Genomic DNA, 21,233 nt, shown 5'->3' with positions numbered 1-21,233 from the left:
AGAACAGTACAGCACAGAACAGGCCCTTCAGCCCACAATGTTGTGCCGACCATTGATCCTCATGTATGCACCCTCAAATTTCTGTGACCATATACATGTCCAGCAGTCTCTTAAATGACCCCAATGACCTTGCTTCCACAACTGCTGCTGGCAACGCATTCCATGCTCTCACAACTCTCTGCGTAAAGAACCTGCCTCTGACATCCCCTCTATACTTTCCACCAACCAGCTTAAAACTATGACCCCTCGTGCTAGCCATTTCTGCCCTGGGAAATAGTCTCTGGCTATCAACTCTATCTATGCCTCTCATTATCTTGTATACCTCAATTAGGTCCCCTCTCCTCCTCCTTTTCACCAATGAAAAGAGACCGAGCTCAGTCAACCTCTCTTCATAAGATAAGCCCTCCAGTCCAGGCAGCATCCTGGTAAACCTCCTCTGAACCCTCTCCAAAGCATCCACATCTTTCCTATAATACGGCGACCAGAACTGGACGCAGTATTCCAAGTGCGGTCTAACCAAAGTTTTATAGAGCTGCAACAAGATCTCACGACTCTTAAACTCAATCCCCCTGTTAATGAAAGCCAAAACACCATATGCTTTCTTAACAACCCTGTCCACTTGGGTGGCCATTTTAAGGGATCTATGTATCTGCACACCAAATCCAGGTTTATCCAGGTTGAACTCCATCTGCCACCTCTCAGCCCATCTCTGCATCCTGTCAATGTCCCGCTGCAGCCTACAACAGCCCTCTACACTGTCAACGACACCTCTGACCTTTGTGTCGTCTGCAAACTTGCTGACCCATCCTTCAATCCCCTCATCCAAGTCATTAATAAAAATTACAAACAGTAGAGGCCCAAGGACAGAGCCCTGTGGAACCCCACTCACCACTGACTTCCAGGCAGAATATTTTCCTTCTACTACCACTCGCTGTCTTCTGTTGGCCAGCCAATTCTGTATCCAAGCAGCTAAGTTCCCCTGTATCCCATTCCTCCTGACCTTCTGAATGAGCCTACCATGGGGAACCTTATCAAATGCCTTACTGAAGTCCATGAGAGGTAAGGATAGTTGGTATCTTTTTCCAAGGGCAGAAATATCAATTACTAGGCGATACAGGTTTAAGGCAAAAGGGGCTAAGTTTAAAGGAGATGTGAGAGGCAGATACAATAGCAAAGTTTAAGATGCACCTCAGTAGATATGGGAATTGGCAGGGAATAGCAGGATATGGGGCCCGTAGAAGCAAAAGATTTTTAGTTTAGAAAGGCATCATATGTTGGCATATGACTTAGTGGGTCAAAGGGTTTCCATGCTATACTGTTCTTTGTTAAGGAAGAGGTACAAACAGAGAGTGGCAAACACAGGCTCAAAAATTCATACATCACAGAAGAGATTCTTCAACCTATCAAGTCTGTACTGCCAAAATTACCTTAAATACTACTGGTCCCAATTTCCAGCATGCGGCACATAGCCTTGAATGTTATGATATTTAAAGCACTCAATCATGTACATTCTTAAAGTTGTGAGGTTTCCCTCTTCAACTACCCTCCCAGACAGAACATTCCAGACGCCCACTGCCCTCTGGGTGAAGATAGTTTCATCAAGTCTCCTCTAAATCTCCTGCTTTCACCTTAAAAGTATACCCACTTTTTGATCCTTCAACTGAGGATCTGTTTTCTACTGTTAGCTGTTTTCTACCGCCCATAATCTTACACTCGTCAGTCAGGTCCCCCTCACCCTTCTTTGCTCCAAAGAAAACAACCAAAGCTTATTCAGCCTGTTGTGATGGTCCAATGGCTTTGATAAGCATCTTTTGTCCTGGCTTATTTTTGAATAGAAGTTTTCAGAGAGGTTACAAGTTGTCTCTTCAGAGACAATAAAGTAAACAGCTTGGGAGGGCCTGGGGATTTGTTTTTAAATGTTAGAACAACAGAAGCAGCATGAATGTGTGGAGTGAGGCTCCCACAGAATCAGGAGTTTAGTTCAGCTTTTTCAGTGGTTGTTGGGGTTTTGAAGCTAGCTGTGGAAACTGTTATACATCTCCCTCTCGGCCACAGCAAAAAGCTGGAGCCCCCCCACCTCTCTCTGAAAGAATTTTCTCGGTGTTCTTTCCTCTTGGACTAGTGAAACATGGCATTTGAGATAATCTGTTTACTGAGTCTGCTTTTGCCAATGGCATGTTTATGGGATGTTATTATATTGGAACAGTTGCTATCTAGTTGTTAAATCATTTCTTATTCTGTTAAGTTTTCCAATAGAGTTAGTTATATCAATTCTTCCTTCTTTTGTTTTCAATTAAACTGTGCGCAAGAATAAAGTGCACTTTGCTTAAAGCCAAATAGCGTGGCCAATCAAATTATATCTGAAACACAGCACCTACACCTGCCTTTAAATAAGGTAAAGGTTAGTGTCTAGACTATAGCTCTGATATATTTGAAGGGTGTTTGGTCTGGTCAATAACATTTGTTTCATTGCTAAAATGCTCCATCCCAGACAACATCCTGGTGAATCTCCACTGTACCCCTTCCAGTGTAATCCCATCCTTCCTATAGTGTGGTGAGTAGACATACACGCGGTATCATAGCTGTAGCCTAATCAAAGTACCATACTGCTTCAACAGAACCTCCTTGCTCTTATAGCCGCTGCCTTGACAGGTAAAGGCGAGCATTCATTTTGCCTTCTTAACTACCCAATTAACCTGTCCTGCCAGCCTCAGGGATCTGTGGACAAGCACTTCAAGATCCCTCTATTCATCTGAGCATCCTACTGTCCTGCCATTCATTGAGTATTCAGTGGCAAGTTTCAAAAGGAAACTGGAAAAATATCTGAAAAGGGATTTTCCAGGCTATGAAGGAAGAGCAGGGAAATGGAATTAACCAGAAAGCATTTTCAAAGAATCAGTACAGGCACAATAAACCAAATGCGGTCCTGTGCCCTGTGATTCTATTTTCACCTGTTGGTCACAGTCTATTCCCCAGTGAATACCTTTCTTTCTAACCCAGTCCTTCAGTCTCTCCTATGTGCACTCATTCTGCCACGCTCTCTGATATGGATACTGTGGTGATTTGGGGGAAAGAGTGGGAGAAAGGCAGGTAGATAGGTAGGTGAACAGACACAGCGCAGGCTGAACATGGGCAACACAAATGGGCTGTCAGCTTTTCGCACTTACCCTCTTCCTGCTTGAGGTCGGTTTCTTCTTGCCAATTAAACTGGGCTTCACCTCTGGAAAAGAAGCACCAATGAAGAAATTGATTAGATATCAATTTAGTGTCAGTGTTTCTCCCTGCACTCTCTCCAGTCCCCAGCACCAGGTCACGCATCCTGCCCCGCTCCCCTCCAGCTCTGACCCTGCCCTGCTCCCCTCCAGCTCTGACCCTTCTGCCCCTGCCAAGGCAGTAAGATGAGCAGCTGGAGAGAATGAATGTGTGTGTGAAAGTCAGAGGGAGTCAGTGTGAAGAGGGAGTCAGTGTGACACAGGCCATTTGACTGAGGATGAGATGAGGCTACACACAGCTTCCCCGAACATCCATCCCTCCCCATTTATATCACCACACTCCATCAACTCAGCTCTTTCCTTCCTGACTTGATTGAGCTTTCTTTCAATATACTGATGCTAATCACCTCAGCCACTCCCAAGAAGTGTTCATACTTTGTATAAAGATGTTTCTAAGCTCCTTACTGGATTTATTTGAGACTATGTTTCCTTTATGAAGCAGTGGTTTCAGTCTTCCCAGTAAGTGGGGACACCTTTTCCAGGTGTGCCATATTGAACCCAATGATAACCTCGAAGACCAGGTCAATCCTCAGGATCTGTTTTTCCAAAGTCTGAGCCTGCTCCATCTTTTCTGACAGCAATAACTTCCCAGTTTTGCTTTCTCAGTGTATCCATTTTTTTTTGAAAGATGGATGTCAAAACTGTGAATGTTAGAATTACAGTCAAGCATTTGGGTCACAGTACCAAACAATGGTCTGAAGATAGGTTAGTGGTAACTGGAGGATTTAAATTCAATGATTTAGCAAACTAGAAATATAATGCTAGTCCCAGTAATGAAAGCCATAAAGTAAGCATCAACTCCACTGAACTAGGTTTTTAGAAATATCCTTCAGGGAAAGGGACCTGCTGTCTTTACCCAATCTGGTCTACATGTGACTCCCAAAGTAGCAGCCAAAGTAGTTCAGTCTGTCTGTCTCCTGAAATGGCCTGAGAAATTACAATAGAAAAAAAAAATCAATAAATGACCACAAAACCAAGCACCCAACATTGTTGTGAGCATGGAAAATGTCAAGCATCACTGTACCTGGTCTACCTTTTGCTTTGTTTGTACATGGGATGACGATGCCAATGGCTAGGCCAGAATTTACTGCCCATTCCTAATTGCCCTGAAGGCAGTGAAGAGTGACTTGTGACACTACAAGCATGCCGCTATTTCCACCCGTATGTGTCTAGTCGATCGACAAAGCTCTCCACGCTAATATGAGATTATGAAGGATAGACGGCAGAGAAAAAGGAACCAGACTATGCCAGTATTTCTGCTCTACTCCGGCCTCCTCTCAGCTGTACTGTAAATCTATCATTGTAACCCCAAACAGCCTTCTCCCTCCGACACCGGTCCAACCTCCCTGGAAGTGAAGTCAAACCATTCACTTTTGAAATCCGTGCTGACTACACATTATAATGCTTCTCATCAGTTCAGTTGGGTGGGCAGCTGGTTTGTGTTGCAGAGTGATGCCAAAGTGTGGGTTCAATTCCTGCACCAGCTGAGGATACCATGAAAGACTCTCCTTCACCCCTTGCCAGAGATGTTAGGGTTAGGGTGAGGTGACTCTCAGGTGAAACCACCAAAGTCGTCCCTCTCCAAGGAGGGAGCAGCCCTATGGTCTGGTAAGACTATGGCAACTTTAACTTCTACCAGTAAGGACTTTTACGTCATTGATAGTAAACTTAGCTTCTTTCCCCTTCTTTAGGAAAGCAATTCATAAGGCCATTTGTTAGTCCTCAGCCACTACACTTCTGGTGATGAATGAATGCAAGCATGCCTCTGCTCTTTGTACCTGAGATACTTTAACATGTGTGGATGCAATCCATTCAGACCAAGGCTTTTATTCTCTTACAGACTGCTCAGTTTATTCAGTGCAGTTTCTCTTCATTTTAAACATACTGACCTAGTTGCCCATTACCCTACTCTATCATCACAGTAGATACCGAAGTGAAATAGTAATGTTTTCACCATATCTCCATCATTACCTGTGGGATTATCCTGTTTGTCCTCCTTAATGCTCCTATTCTGATCACAACCTCCTCTTCTGATTCACCAATTAGTCTGTGAAATGATTTTCTATTTTGGTTTACAGCATAGGTCATTATTATTGTACCTTCCAAATTATGTTGGCTTTTCTTCTCATATCTTTGTATTCTTTCAGGACCTGCATTATTCTGCAGTAAATGTGCTTCTTCTCCCAATCCCCAATGGTTCCCTCATGGCTTTGGGGGAGGTGGGGGCAACTGTTCCTTCAGGAGATTCGATTTTCTTAGCACTCCTGGAACTTTCACCAAATTTGAGAGACCTGTTCCACAGGCTATTCAAGACACACCCTGATTCAGTCCCAGACAACAGGGCACCACATCCCTGTCCCATCTAACATGCCTTCCAAGTTACACAGTCCCTCTTACCTAACATGATCTTCGGCGAAGCACAGAGAGGTTCAATACCAGGTCCTTGTTCCAAATCTGCAAGAAAGGACACAGGTCAGTGGTCCAGTTTTATTCAAAACGCACACATGCACATTCACCTCCTCCTTATACCTTACCCTCCCCTCATTCATCACAGGCTCTCCAATCTCCTTGTACTTAGCTCTTTATCGCACACCCTGGAAGCCCCGAATCTAGGTGAAAACCTGTGTCCTCAGAAGGCCACCAGTCAAATAGATCGGAATTTTATCAAATCTGTGGTAGCTGCAGGGGTTGCTGGAAGTCTTTTCATTACTCCAATAAAAAAAAATTTATCTAGTGCCTTTCAACTGATGGGGTTCCAAAAGGCTCCACATGAATTCCATTTAAGGTGAAGCAATTGCTGAATGTAGTGGTCATGGCAGCCAAATTGTACACAGCAAATTCTCAATAAAACTCTGCCAAGAAGCAGATTAATCTGTTTTTGTGATGATGAGAAAGGTCTGGCTTTTGTACAAGACAACGCTGAGAAAAGGTCTCTGCCATTTCTCTTAAAAATCCTGAGCCACTATTTTGGAGAGCAGAGCTGCTGATTTAGAATGCCAACTGAAAGGGCGAATATCCGACAGCACTCCCTCAGCACTGACCCTCCAACAGCGTGGCACTCTCTCAGCTCTGACCCTCTAACAGTGCAGCACTCCCTCAGCGCTTCATTTGGTCCGATGTTAATCCCATGGCCAAAAAATTTGGGCTGCATGGTGGCTCAGTGGTTAGCACTGCAGCCTCACAGCGCCAAGGACCCGGGTTCGATTCCAGCCTCAGGCGGCTATCTGTGTGAAGTTTGCACATTCTCCCCATGTCTGCGTGGGTTTCCTCCCACAGTTCAAAGATGTGTAGGCTAGATGGATTGGCCATGCTAAATTGCCCATAGTGTTCAGGGGTGTGGGGGTTATAGGGGGATGGCTGTAAGGGGCGGTTACCAAAGGGCCTGTTTCCACACTCTAGGGAATCTAATCTAAAAACAAAAGAACTGCAGATGCTCAGACTCTGAAACAAAAACAGAAATTGCTGGAAAATCTCATCAGGTCTTGCAGCATCTGTGGAATGAAATCGGGATTAATATTTTGGGTCAAATGTTCAGGGAGTGCGGCGCCAGAGGGTCTATGCTGGGGGAGTGCTGCTCTGTTGGAGAGTCCGTGCTTAGAGAGTGCTTTGCCAGAGGGTCAGTGCTGAGGGAGTGCCACATGGCTGGACACACACACCCTTTAAGTTGGAATGCTAAATGAGCGGGTGTGCTCTCCAAAATAGTGGCACAGGATTTTTAAGAGAAGCGGCAGTGACTTTTTTCTGGAAGTTGTCCTGTTCAAAACTTGTGGGTTCACCCATCCCAAAATGTTAACTCTGATTTCTCTCCTCAGATGCTGCCAGACCTGCTGAGATTTTCCAGCAATTTCTGTTTTTGTTTCAATCTTGTGGATTCTCACAGCAACTTCCTCCCGACTGTATATTAGATTAGATTAGGTTCTGTACAGTGTGGAAACAGGCCCTTCAGCCCAACAAGTCCACACTGCCTCTTGGAGCATCCCACCTAGGCCCATCCCCCTATAACCTATACAACCCTGAACACTACGGGCAATATAGCATGGCCGATCCACCTAGCCTGCACATCTTTTGACTGTGGGAGGAAACTGGAGCACACGGTGGAAATCCACGCAGACACAGGGAGAACATGTAAACTCTGCACAGAGAGTTACCAGAGGCTGGAATCGAACCCAGGTCTCTGGCGCTGTGAGGCTGCAGTGCTAACCACTGAGCCACCATGCCGCCCAGTATATAACAGTGCTGTACCTCTGCTGGGTCTGCCCTGCAGGTGGGACAAGATATACTCATGTATAGTGATGGTGGTGTCTGTGACATCGTCTGTTAAGTACCTTTTCAGGAGTATGATTACATCAGGCTGTTTCTTGATTAGTCTGGAACAGCTCTCCCAATTTTGGTACCAGCCCTTTCCAGGATCAAATGGGCAGGGTGTGCTTTTGTTATATTCCAATGCAAATGTTTTGGACAATAGCAGCTAGTTCTCCTAGCTTTATTCCAAATGTGGCTTTCTTGAACATTTCAGAGGGCAGTTAAGGATCAATTACGTACAGTCATGGAGTTATATTCACGAAAAGGATGGCAGATGTCCACTCCACAAAGATATTAGTATATGGGTGAATTTTATGGTACCCCACAACTTGCACAGCCGTCTTTGTGGATATTAGCTTTGTATTCCAAATTTATTCAATTAATTCAATGAAATTTCTCTGGGACGTGAAGAAAAGCGTTGTCACGTAGTTAGTGGTTAGTATCTAGAAGGTGCTGCCTGACATCGTGCCAGCGCTATCGTCATAGAAACTTAGCAGCAGCAGTAGACCATTCAGTCCCTTAATTTTGCTCTGACTATCTATCCTATCCATTCCCCTCAATTTTATATACTGTCGGGTCACCTCTCAGCCTTTGACACTCTAGTGAAAACAAGCCCAATTTGTCCAAATTCCCCTCATAGCTAATACACACCTATCCAGGCAATATCCTGGTAAATCTCTTTTGCACCCTCTCCAAAGCCACCACATCCTTTCTATTGTGTGGCAACCGGAACTACGCACAGTATTCCAAATGTGGTCTAACTTAAGTCTTGCATAAACCCTGATGGATGAAGGCAAGTGTGGCATACGCTTTTTTGTAACTACCTTATCCACTTCGCTTGCTACTTTCAGGGAGCCCAAGACCTCTCTGTATACCAATGCTCCTCAGGCTCCAACCATTCACAGTAAAATTTCCTCTTGCATTTGACCTCCCAAAATCCATCATCGCACACTTGTCCAGATTAAACTCCATCTGCCATTTCGCCGCCCAACTTTCCAGTTGAATCATATCCAGCTGCGTCCTTTGACATCCTTCCTCACTATCTACAAATCCACCAATTTTCATATCATCTACAGATTTTCTAATCAGACCACCAACATTTCATCCAAATCATTTATATACATTACAAGCAACAGAGGTCCTTGCACTGATGCTTGTAGAACACCACTGGTCACAGACCTCCAGTCAGAAAAACCCTCTATCTTCTACGGCTAAGCCAATTTTGTATTCAACTTACCAACTCACCATGGATTCCATGCAATTTCACAGAGGATGCCACATCCCTAGCCCTGCACTCACCCCTGGAACATCCGAACAAAGACACCTACATTCAGACTTCTGCTTATTAACTACAGCTCCGCCTTCAACACCATTAACCCCTCCTGCAAAACCTTGGTCTCGGTTCCACCCTCTGCAACTGGATCCTCAGCTTTCTGACCCAGAAGCCACAATCAATGAGGAGGGGTAACTCAATAATAAAACTCAACACTGGAACTCCCCCCAAGGATGTGCTCAGCCCCCTACTATACTCCCTGTACACCAATGACCGTGTTGGCAAATTCCAAATGCACGCCATCTACAAGTTTGCTGACGACAATACCACCACAGTCGGACGGATATCTAACAATGAGAAGTCAAGATACAGAGGGAGAGAGAGTTCTAAAAAGCCCTTGTGGTGTAATGAAAACAATCTGTCTCTCAACATCAGCACAACTAAAGGACCGATCATCGACTTCAAAATGAAAGGAGAACATGCCCCAACTACGTCAATGGAGCTGAGACTGAGAGAGTGAAGAGCATCAAGTTCCTCAGAGTGACAATAACTAACAATCTATCCTGGACATTCTACGTAAATGCGACAGTCAAGAAAGCACAACAATGCCTCTTCCTCCTCAGGCAGCTCAGGAAATGTGGCATGTCCATAAGGTCCCTCACCAACTTCTACAGACACACCACTGAAAGCATACTGTCCAGGTGCATAATGGTCTGGTATGGCCACTGCTCTGCCCAGGACACTAAGAAACCACAGAAGGTGGTATGCACAACCCAAGCCATCACAGAAGCCAACCTCTCATCCATGGACTCTATTTACATGACTTGCTGCCGCAGAAAGGCGGTCAACATCATTGAAGACCCATTGCACCCTGGTAATGACCTCCTAGAACCTCTTCCGACAGGCAGAAGATACAGAAACCTGAACACACAAATGAGGAGGTCCAGGAACAGCTTCTTTCAGGCCATTATCAGACTGTTGAATGGACTGTAGCCTCAAGTAATGTAACCTGCAATGTAACCTGAATGCCTCTAAGTCTTTTTGGTCTGTACATATTTTGCTTGCTGTGATCTGTCCATACCGCTCATAAACAAAGCTTTTCACTGTATTTCGGTAAATGTGACAATAAAATCAATCATTTGATCTTCTGGACCAGCCTACTGAGGGGTCTTGTCAAATGCTTTAGTAACGCCCATGTAGACAACATGCACTGCCCTACCCTTATCAATCATCTTTGTCACTTCTTCAAAAAACTCAATCAGATTTGAGACAAGGTTTCCCCGGATAAGGTCACAAACCTTTGTCCCTTTCTAAAAAGCCCTTGCGATGGACTCCAACGCACTATCTGCTGCTCGCTTATTCCACCTGCATTCTAATTTTTAGTGACTCATTGACAAAAGCACCCAAATCCCTCTGATCATCCAATTTAAACTGTCTAGACAAGCAAACATAGAAACTAGGAACAGAGGCCCATTCAGCCCTTCAAGCCTGCTCTGACATTCAATATGATAATGGCTGATCCTCTGTGTCAATGCTATATTTCTGCTTTCCCTACATAGCCCTAAATGCTTTTAAAATCGAAAAATATATCAATCTATCTCTCAAATACATTCAGTGATTTGGCTTCCATAGCTTTTTGAGATACAGAATTGTACAGTTTCATTACCCTTTGAGTGAAGACATTCTTCATCTTAGTCCCGCCATTCACTTTTAAGGAAGGGGACTGTTCTCCACAATACTCTGTTGTGTGTTTACTCTGGGTATTAATCTTGCAGCCTCCCAGAACAGCAACTACTGGTGACTTCATACACAGTAAATGTCCTTCTACTCTTTTAAATTGAAAGTAAAATGAAGGGTATGCAGGGTAGTTTGACCTTAGAGCGGGATAAGAGGTCAGCACAACATCATGGGGAGGAGGGCCTGTACTGTGTTATACTGCTTTATGTTCTATGTTCTAACTGGGTTCCCTCATATCCTGAGACTATGATCTCTGGCTCTCGACTCCCCAGTCAAGGGAAACATCCTCCCTGCATCTAGTCTACTCAGCTCTGTTAGCACCTCAAGGGAAACTTGATGATCACAGATGTGTGTTACATTAAATGCTGGTCCAACTAGCGATGCCCACATCCCCTGCACAAATTTTAAAAGCATCCAAACCAGACATATAGAATGCGAATAACTGATGCACAAGCAGTGATTTTTGCAGTATCCCACTCGTCATAGTCCATCAAACCGTGAACAACTAATTTATTTCTTGTTTTCTGTAAATTAACCATTCATTAATTCTTGCCACTATACTACTGCATATTCCGTGAGGTATAATTCTCTTGGCTGTTCTGCTGTGTTGGGACCTTCTGGAAATCCCAACACACCTCATTAACCGGATCATCCTTCTTTCCTCTGCCAAAAATGGCCTGAAAAATCTCCAGTAGATTTGTCAAATATGATTTCATAAATCCACATTGACCTGACCAATCAGGTCCTTATCTTCTAAGTAGTTGGTGATCACATTCTTTGTAATAGATTTTCATATTTCCCTGTCATGCTATCAGGTCTGCAGATCCACATCTTCCCACCTTCTCCTTTCTTAAAAAGATACATTCACAATTTTGCAATCTGTAGGTACCATCCCATGATCTATAAGGTTTTGGAACATGGTCATGCATACAATCTCTGCAGCTAGTGCTTTCAAATACTAGGGTGTAGATCCTCATGACCCAGGGGTTCATTAATTTTCAATCGCATTAATTTCTTCAGTACTACTTTTTACTGCTACTATTTTATTTTCATTCCTTACTCTCACTAGTGCCTTGAATCCATTCTTTCAGGGAAATTTCTTGCAATTTCCTACACAAAGACAGATACAAAGTAATGATTTAGCATCTCCTCCTTACTCCTTATTCAAATAAATCCTATCTCCGTTTGTAACGGGCCCACTTTTGTCTTCGGTAATCTTTTCCTTTTTACAAGCCTACACTTGCAGTACATTTTCATGTTTTTTGCCATTTACATTAATTTTCTCCCCAACTTTATCAACTTCTTATTCCTCCTTTGCTGAATATTTGGGTTTGCTAATTTTGGTAACTTTATAGACCTCAATCTCATGAAATCTTCAACTTCCATTGTACTAACAAATATAGTCTTCAACTTTCCTTTTGGGTTTTTACACCTTAGAGGAATTTGTACGTGTTGTCAACCACTTCAAAAGCTTATGGGAAAATTCCAACATATTGTGCATCACTCCTCCCTAAAAGCACTTTTTTACAACTAGGTAATTAATTAGATTTCTCACTACATAAAATAATTTTAAACGGCTTGTTCTCCGATTGGCTCAACACTTTGCCGCAGAAAACCATCTGGTAGGCATTTCAGGAATTCTTTCTGCACAACACATCACATTTGCATCTCCTCTTACTTCTTGCTTTGTAGTGTGGCCTATATTACTACTACTGTTTGACCCTGCTTATAAACTACGCTTACCAATGTTTGTGTTTTGCTGTTTCTAAGATCCACCCAAACTGATTCTACATCTATTGAGGCCTTCAAAAGGGAATTTGGTCACTGACTGAAAAGCAACCGAAGGTTACCGAGAAAAGGCATGCAAGCAGAATTAGTGAATTACTGCTTCTGAGAGCCAGCATTGGCCCAAGGGACTGAATGGCCTCCTTTGGTGCTGTAATTATTCACCAGTTGTATATTTTTACCTACCACAGTGCTCATTGCCATTCTTGTGGTGCATTTTAGCTGCTTCTACTTCCTTTGACAAATGCTCCAGTCTGCAGCTCCCCGTTTCTAGGCTGCTCTTCCGTTCAGCAGAACCCTGACGGAAGATTACAAGGAAAACAGTGAGACACTATCTCCCCACAAAGGAACTGGAAAGACTGCAGTCAACAGAACATTTACCTGGGTGTGCTCGACGAAGAAATCATTCTCGTACTGCCCCAGTGGCAGGCATAGTGAGGCGCTGCACCCATCAAACCACAACTGGCGGGAGAATTTAAGGGTCAAAGTCAAATAGCTTGAAACACTTTGAGTTCACGCGGGAAGATGCAGTGAGGGAAGCATAGCGGGAGGGCACACTGAGAGGAGTTATCGGGAGTTGGTCACTCCTAAGGCTCAGGACGAGGATAGATGGGTTACAGTTAGGGGGAGGAAAGGGGACAGACAGACAGTGCAGAGATCCCCTGTGGGCATTCCCCTCAGCAATAAGTATAGCGTTTTGGATACTGCTGGGGGGGTTGACCTACCAGAGGAAAGCCATAGTAGTCAGTTCTCTGGCACTGAGCCTGACACTGTGGCAAAGAAGGGAAGGGGGCAGAATAGAAAAGTACTCGTGGTAGGGGACTCGATAGTTAGGGGAATCGACAGGAGATTTTGTGGGCAAGATCGGGATTCCCGGAAGGTATGTTGCCTCCCTGGTGCCAGGGTCCGGGACGTCTCCGATCGGGTGTATAAAGTTCTGAAAGGGGAGGGTGAACAGCCAGAAATCGTGTTACATATTGGCACAAATGATATAGCCAGAAATAGGTTTGAGGATATAAAAAGTGATTTCAGGGAGTTAGGATGGAAGCTGCAGAGCAGGACGAACAGAGTAGTGTTCTCTGGTTTACTACCGGTGCCACGAGATAGCGAGGTGAGGAACAGGGAGCGGGCGCAGCTGAACACGTGGCTACGCAGCTGGTGTAGGAGGGAGGGTTTCAGATATGTTGATAATTGGGATGCCTTCTGGGGAAGGTGGGACCTGTACAAGAAGGACGGGTTGCATCTGAACTGGAAGGGGACCAATGTCCTGGGTGGAAGGTTTGCTCGAGTAGTTCGAGAGGGTTTAAACTAGTATGGCAGGGGGGTGGGAACCTGAGCTGTATACCAGAGGTGAGCGTTGATGCAGGTGAGGCAGTAGCAAGAGGTAGACCAGCTAGTGGGAAGGATTTTCCTGGGAAGGAACCAAGGGATCGGTTAAAGTGTGTTTGCTTTAATGCAAGGAGTATCAGGAATAAAAGTGATGAACTTAGAGCATGGATCAGTACCTGGTGCTATGATGTTGTGGCCATAACAGAGACATGGGTTTCTCATGGGCTGGAATGGTTGCTGGATATTCCAGGGTTTAGAACATTTAAAAAGAATAGGGAGGGGGGAAAAAGAGGAGGGGGTGTAGCACTACTAATCAGAGAGGGTATCACAGCTACAGAAGCTTCCATTGTCGAGGAAGATCTGCCTACTGAGTCAGTATGGGTGGAAATTAGGAACAGCAAGGGAGTAGTCACCTCGTTAGGGGTTTACTACAGGCCCCCCAATAGCAGCAGGGAGATTGTAGAAAGCATAGGTCGACAGATTTTGGAAAAGTGTGGACGCAGTAGGGTTGTTGTAATGGGTGACTTTAACTTTCCTAATATTGATTGGAACCTCCTTCGAGCAGAAGATTTGAATGGAGCTGTTTTTGTAAGGTGTGTTCAGGAGGGTTTCCTAACGCAGTACGTTGACAGGCCGACGAGGGGAGAGGCCATTCTAGACTTGGTGCTCGGAAACGAGCCGGGGCAGGTATCAGATCTTGTGGTGGGAGAGCATTTTGGTGATAGTGACCATAACACTCTCTCATTCTACATAGCTATGGAGAAGGAGAGGATTAGGCAGAATGGGAGGATATTTAATTGGGGAAGAGGAAACTATGATGCGATTAGACACGAGTTAGGAAGCATGGACTGGGAGCAGTTGTTCCATGGTAAGGGAACTATAGACATGTGGAGATGGTTTAAGGAACAGTTGTTGGGAGTGATGAGTAAATATGTCCCTCTGAGACAGGCAAGACGGGGTAAGATAAAGGAACCTTGGATGACGAGAGCGGTGGAGCTTCTAGTGAAAAGGAAGAAGGTAGCTTACATAAGGTGGAGGAAGCTAGGGTCAAGTTCAGCTAGAGAGGATTACATGCAGGCAAGGAAGGAGCTCAAAAATGGTCTGAGGAGAGCCAGGAGGGGGCACGAGAAAGGCTTGGCAGAAGGAATCCGGGAAAACACAAAGGCATTTTACACTTACGTGAGGAATAAGAGAATGGTCAAAGAAAGAGTAGGGCCGATCAGGGATAGCATAGGGAACTTGTGTGTGGAGCCTGAGGAGGTAGGGGAAGCCCTAAATGAGTTTTTTGCTTCTGTCTTTACGAAAGAAACGACCTGTGTAGTGAATGAAACCTTTGAAGAGCAGGTGTGCATGCTGGAATGGATAGAGATAGAGGAAGCTGATGTACTGAAAATTTTGTCAAACATTAAGATTGACAAGTCGCCAGGCCCGGATCAGATTTGTCCTCGGCTGCTTTGGGAAGCGAGAAATGCAATTGCTTCGCCACTTGCGAAGATCTTTGCATCCTCGCTCTCCACTGGAGTCGTACCTGAGGACTGGAGAGAGACAAATGTAATTCCTCTCTTCAAGAAAGGAAATAGGGAAATCCCCGGCAATTATAGACCGGTAAGTCTCACGTCTGTCGTCTGCAAGGTGTTAGAAAGGATTCTGAGGGATAAGATTTATGACCATCTGGAAGAGCATGGCTTGATCAAATACAGTCAACACGGCTTTGTGAGGGGTAGGTCATGCCTTACAAACCTTATCGAGTTTTTTGAGGATGTGACTAGTAAGGTTGATGAGGGTCAAGCTGTGGATGTGGTGTATATGGACTTCAGTAAGGCATTTGATAAGGTTCCCCATGGAAGGCTCATTCAGAAGGTCAGGAGGAATGGGATACAGGGGAACTTAGCTGCTTGGATACAGAATTGGCTGGCCAACAGAAGACAGCGAGTGGTAGTAGAAGGAAAATATTCTGCCTGGAAGTCAGTGGTGAGTGGGGTTCCACAGGGCTCTGTCCTTGGGCCTCTACTGTTTGTAATTTTTATTAATGACTTGGACGAGGGAATTGAAGGATGGGTCAGCAAGTTTGCAGACGACACAAAGGTCGGAGGTGTCGTTGACAGTGTAGAGGGCTGTTGTAGGCTGCAGCGGGACATTGACAGGATGCAGAGATGGGCTGAGAGGTGGCAGATGGAGTTCAACCTGGATAAATGCGAGGTGATGCATTTTGGAAGGTCGAATTTGAAAGCTGAGTACAGGATTAAGGATAGGATTCTTGGCAGCGTGGAGGAACAGAGGGATCTTGGTGTGCAGATACATAGATCCCTTAAAATGGCCACCCAAGTGGACAGGGTTGTTAAGAAAGCATATGGTGTTTTGGCTTTCATTAACAGGGGGATTGAGTTTAAGAGTCGTGAGATCTTGTTGCAGCTCTATAAAACTTTGGTTAGACCGCACTTGGAATACTGCGTCCAGTTCTGGGCGCCCTATTATAGGAAAGATGTGGATGCTTTGGAGAGGGTTCAGAGGAGGTTTACCAGGATGCTGCCTGGACTGGAGGGCTTATCTTATGAAGAGAGGTTGACTGAGCTCGGTCTCTTTTCATTGGAGAAAAGGAGGAGGAGAGGGGACCTAATTGAGGTATACAAGATAATGAGAGGCATAGATAGAGTCGATAGCCAGAGACTATTTCCCAGGGCAGAAATGGCTAGCACGAGGGGTCATAGTTTTAAGCTGGTTGGTGGAAAGTATAGAGGGGATGTCAGAGGCAGGTTCTTTACGCAGAGAGTTGTGAGAGCATGGAATGCGTTGCCAGCAGCAGTTGTGGAAGCAAGGTCATTGGGGTCATTTAAGAGACTGCTGGACATGCATATGGTCACAGAAATTTGAGGGTGCATCCATGAGGATCAATGGTCGGCACAACATTGTGGGCTGAAGGGCCTGTTCTGTGCTGTACTGTTCTATGTTCTATGTTCTATGAGAGGGAACAGCAGGTGGGAGGGCACAAAAGAACGACACAGTGAGAGGGCACAGTATTTTCCTTCCCACACTCCCCCACCCCACAACTAGGGCTCTTCACCTCCTGCCCCCCAAAATGTGATCCTCCATGACCCAGCAAACACATCATCCCCCTAGCAATGGTCTGGTAACCCCAGGAGACTTGGCAATGCCCCCCCAAAACAAAGCAGGGGCTGCCAGCAACTCAGTGTCCAAAAGGTAGGCCCACCATAGAGTGAGAACCTTGCCACACTCCCCTCAAACAAGCCACCTGACCCCATCAGTCCACAGCTGCCAGGGAACACACCAAATGGCTTACCTGGGTACTATGCTGGTCCACTGCAGCCATGGCTGCAGTCCTGAGCTTCTCACGGTACAGCTGGGCCACTCGACTGTTGTACTTAGCAGTTGTGTCCTTCGTCATGCAGCCATGCTGTTGGAAAAAGGCAGCCTGAGGAGCAAGAATAATCTCTCACCATCCACAGAAATGTACAAGCAGTACCACGCTGTTTCAACTCTCACAGATTATACCTGCTCTGCGCTACCATGTAACCGCTAGGCCCCATGGTGCAGATCTTTAAAGTTTTACACGGTATCTAAACCCCTACTGTCCCTGTCCTGGGAGTGTTAGTCTGGACAGTGTTACAGGGAGCTTTAGAACATAGAACAGTACAGCACAGTACAGGCCATTCTGCTCATGATGTTGTGCCGACCTATTATCCTGCTCTAAGATCAAACTACCCTGCATACCCTCCATTTTATTTCCAGTTTAAAAAGAGAAGAACTTTTACTGTGTATCTAGTCACCAGCAGTTGCTGTTCTGGGAGGCTGCAAAACTAATACCCAAAGTAAACACACAACACATCATGGAGTATGGGCCCCTTCCTTAAAAGTGAAGGGCAAGGGTCAAATCAGGGTCTCACTCACCGCAGTTGCATTCCCTCCCAATTGCATGCAACGCAACTGGAACCAGTTCCAATTCGAGTCAAGCTCAGTTGATCTGCAGAGATACAGCAAAACACAGTATTAACACTATGGTCAATATAGCTTGGTGAGAAGAGGCTTGTTGCATCGGGGACTGCAGCCGAGGGACACACTATATCTAGGACAACAGGCTAACTGTGTCAGGGAACGGGCCAATGGCTTGAATTCAGACAGGCCTCGATGATTTTAATAACTGCACAGAAGAAATGTAGAACAGTTAACTGAGCAAACCCCTCTTTCTAGCCTGTATTGATTTCACACTTTCTTACGAGGAACATCAAGGTTGATCACTGGGGTCCCAGTTGATGTGTTTACTTCGATTGGCTTGCAATGACATGGGCCTGGTCACCAGCACTAAACACAGCTTCCAAACCCATTATTAAATGTAGCAGTCAGTAGCAAACCTGCACTTCTAGGGAGCAGGGTATCGGCAGTGGATGCTGTGATTCTCCAGGGATCCCATTCCATTATGCCATAAGAAATAGCAACAGGAGCTGACCATTTGGCTTCACGAGTCTGGTCTGCAATTCGGTAGAATTATGGCAGATCAGGCATCCCTCGTATCTATTTCCCTGTCATTTCCCCGTAACCCTTGATTCCCTACTAATCAAGAATCTACCTATCTGTCTAATCTGCTCACAGTAGTCCAGATGTGGTTTCACTAACATTTTGTGCAGTTGCTGTAGGACTTCCCTATACTTATACTCCAACCACCTTGAAACTGTCCATGAACCAATTCTCTCTCCACACCAAAATATATTTCCAACACCATTGACTCTTCTTTTGTAAGGCATTTTGCCCAATGACTTCTGGAAGTCCAAGTACAACACATCTACTGGTTTCCTCTATCTACACCGGTTGAGATTTCTTTGAAAAACTCTAAAAGTGTTAGTCAGACACGGTTTTCCCTTCATGACGCCTTGCTGACTCTGCTTAGTTAGTGCTGCTATTACTTTATCAATAATTGATTCCAATACTTTTCCAACAATAGATATTTTGACTAATTCGTCTACGGGTGTGTGCTTACTACTTCCCTCCCTTCTTGAATAAGGGTGTCACTTTGACAGCTTTTCAACTCTCCCTTATAAGTGTGAGGTGATACACCTTGGAAGAATGAACAAGACAAAGAGTAACAAATGAATGGCGAGATACTATGAAGCTCAGAGAAACAGGGGGATCTTGAGGTGCTTGTCCGCAGTTCCCCAGAAGGCGGCAAGACAGGTTAATAGGGTTGTTGAGAATGCCTTTGTCAGTTGAAGCACAGATTATAGGAGCAGGGAGTTTATGTTACAGAACTTTGGTTAGGCCACAGCTGGTGTCCTTTGTCCTATAGAAAGGATTTGATTACACAGGAGGGGATACAAAGAAGAGTACAGGGAAAAGTCGGATGAGTGTGGTAATAGTATGATTTTGGAAATACAGATTAGATGGGCAAAAGGCCTCTGCTATCACAGGCTTTTGCTTTTTCTTTCAACTTTTACTCTCCTTAACTTTCTTGGTTAGTCGTGGCAGGCTTATCCCTCTCTAAGAATCTTTACACCTTACTGGGATATATTTTTGCTGAGAATCATGAATTACCACATCAAATATCTGCTACTGCTTGTTTAATGCCTTTCCTGCTAGTCTATCCGCCCTGTTCACTTTAGCTAGCTCTATTCTTATTTCATTTTAATTCTATTTATTTAAGTTAAATACATCTGTTTCCAACTCAAGTTTCTCACACTCAAACCAACAATTAAATCTGTCATGTTGTGCTCCTACTTCTAGGGAATTTTTTACTCAGAGGTAATTTATTAAGCCTGCTTCATTACTGATTACCAGATTCAGGATTGCCTGTTCCCTGGTTGACTCCATGCCATATTGCTCTAAGAAACAAATGCAATCTATGAATTCATTGTCACAGCTACCCTTTCCATTGAGCCAATCAACATGAGAATTGAAATTATCCATAATTACCGCTGTTCTTTTTACATGCTCGTATTATTTGTTGATTTACACCTTTTCCTACAGTGTGGCTATTGTTTGGCTGGGTCTATCCACCTCTCCTACCTGTGTTTTCTTTCCCTTGATGTTATTTACCTCCTCACATCATCCAAGCCTAAATCATTTCTCATAATTGTTTTCATTTCCTCTTTTACCACGCTAGATTTTCTTTCCCTCCTCTCTTTCCGATAAATCAAATATCCCTGAGTGTTGTTACCAGTTTTGATCTCCTTTTAACCATAATGGCTATGAAATCTTATCTATTTTCCTGATTTGCACCATTAGTTCATCTACCTAATTCCAAATGCATCATGCATTAAAGAACAATGCCTCTAAGCTTGCCTATTTTATTAATCCTAACTTTTTTTTAGTGGCTCTAATTAGCCGCTCGGCCTTGATGAGGCTCCCTGTAAGGCCAGTCTGTGCTCCTACCTAATGAAACTTAGGTGAACCCCCAGTGAGCGATGGATTCCAGAGCAATCAATGCACAGGAAGATCCCGTAGGTGATGCTGGCCCAGTTGGGATTCTTGGCACCGCAGTCAAAGCAGCTCTGCAGAAACAACAAAGAAAATCGAAGAGCAGAATGACAGAGGCATTGTGAGGACACTGCCCACAATCACCACTGGGCATCAGAGGGGTCGGTCCGAAGGGAAAAAGGTCAGTCAGTGAAGAGATTAGTCGAGGGAGGGGGATGTCAGACCAGGATCTGTCAAATGCACAGCAGCTGGAATCAGACCCATTGGGGAGATGTTGGCTGGGGTCAGCCCAGAGTCGGTTGGGGTAAGTCTGTGAGAGGAATCAGAATGAGGGGTGACTGAGGGGGCGATCAGGCAGATATCAAACATGAAGGAGTCAGACGGGCATCAAACAGCGGGGTGACGGGGTCAAGCAGGGGTCGCTGGACGTAATGGGCGGGACTGAACCTATCTAATCAGCTGCTGGGGGCGGGGCTTCATCAGCCTCTCCTGACCCACATCCACCAGTAGAACAGAACGATTCTATTCTCCCCACACCGCGGTCAGTGTTGGTTCAGTCCGGCGCATGCGGAACCAGCGGAGCCTGCACCAACAGCGGGTGGTGGGGGTGCAACATAACGGACACCGGTAGACGGATTCCGGACCGGGCCACAGAGTTGACACGGAACCGGAGTTTCTTCAGTCCGGCACCATACTCGAGGATGACGCGGCATTGCTCCTTTCTTTCCCAACCTTGTTGGTCTGCGTAGCCCGCAGACGCCGGAACACGGCCTGGATAGCGATTTTTCCCGGCCCATCCGCCATGACACGGGAAGCAGAAACAGGGGCGGAGCAGGCGATATAGGCGGCTGTGTACATCTCTCCACACCTCCTGAGTGGGCGGTGATAACAGAGCCCTCTTGTGGCTCGGAGGAGTGCATTGTGAACGATCCGACCCCTGAGCACTTGTTCAACTTCAACCCCATGCATATACCCGGCACCATTTTCCCACCAATACGATCATCCTCAATTCAACACTCCCTAACGAATCCGGGAGATTACCTGTGTCCTCGTTTGTGTAAACAAAACTGGAGTGTGTGTTAGATAACAAAGTGTAAAGCTGGATGAACACA

The 21,233-nt window shown here is 45.1% G+C and overlaps 1 protein-coding gene across 9 annotated transcripts in view; it reads right to left on the bottom strand.

Moving 5' to 3' along the window:
• Positions 1 to 20,974, bottom strand: part of LOC125459448 (ADP-ribosylation factor GTPase-activating protein 2-like) — a 43,935-nt gene extending 22,961 nt beyond the window's left edge. For 5 of the 9 annotated variants that reach the window (XM_048545925.2, XM_048545932.2, XM_048545928.2 and 2 more), the window contains exons 1-8: positions 20,854 to 20,974; positions 20,077 to 20,195; positions 17,605 to 17,677; positions 16,997 to 17,128; positions 12,751 to 12,831; positions 12,556 to 12,667; positions 5,670 to 5,726; positions 3,168 to 3,220 (exon numbers count right to left, since the gene is read on the bottom strand). In XM_048545925.2, the coding sequence (XP_048401882.1) occupies positions 3,168 to 3,220; positions 5,670 to 5,726; positions 12,556 to 12,667; positions 12,751 to 12,831; positions 16,997 to 17,128; positions 17,605 to 17,677; positions 20,077 to 20,195; positions 20,854 to 20,925 (699 nt within the window). In that variant the 5' untranslated portion in view covers positions 20,926 to 20,974. The remainder of the gene's footprint in view (positions 1 to 3,167; positions 3,221 to 5,669; positions 5,727 to 12,555; positions 12,668 to 12,750; positions 12,832 to 16,996; positions 17,129 to 17,604; positions 17,678 to 20,076; positions 20,196 to 20,853) is intronic. The other 4 variants (XM_048545926.2, XM_048545927.2, XM_048545929.2 and 1 more) reach the window with 4 other exon arrangements.
• Between the last annotated feature and the right edge of the window lie 259 nt (positions 20,975 to 21,233).

This window comes from Stegostoma tigrinum, chromosome 17 (genome assembly GCF_030684315.1).
Source record: "Stegostoma tigrinum isolate sSteTig4 chromosome 17, sSteTig4.hap1, whole genome shotgun sequence".
NCBI lineage: Eukaryota > Metazoa > Chordata > Chondrichthyes > Orectolobiformes > Stegostomatidae > Stegostoma > Stegostoma tigrinum.
Note: the sequence above shows the minus strand (reverse complement) of the source record. Positions and strands in the feature narration are given on the sequence as shown.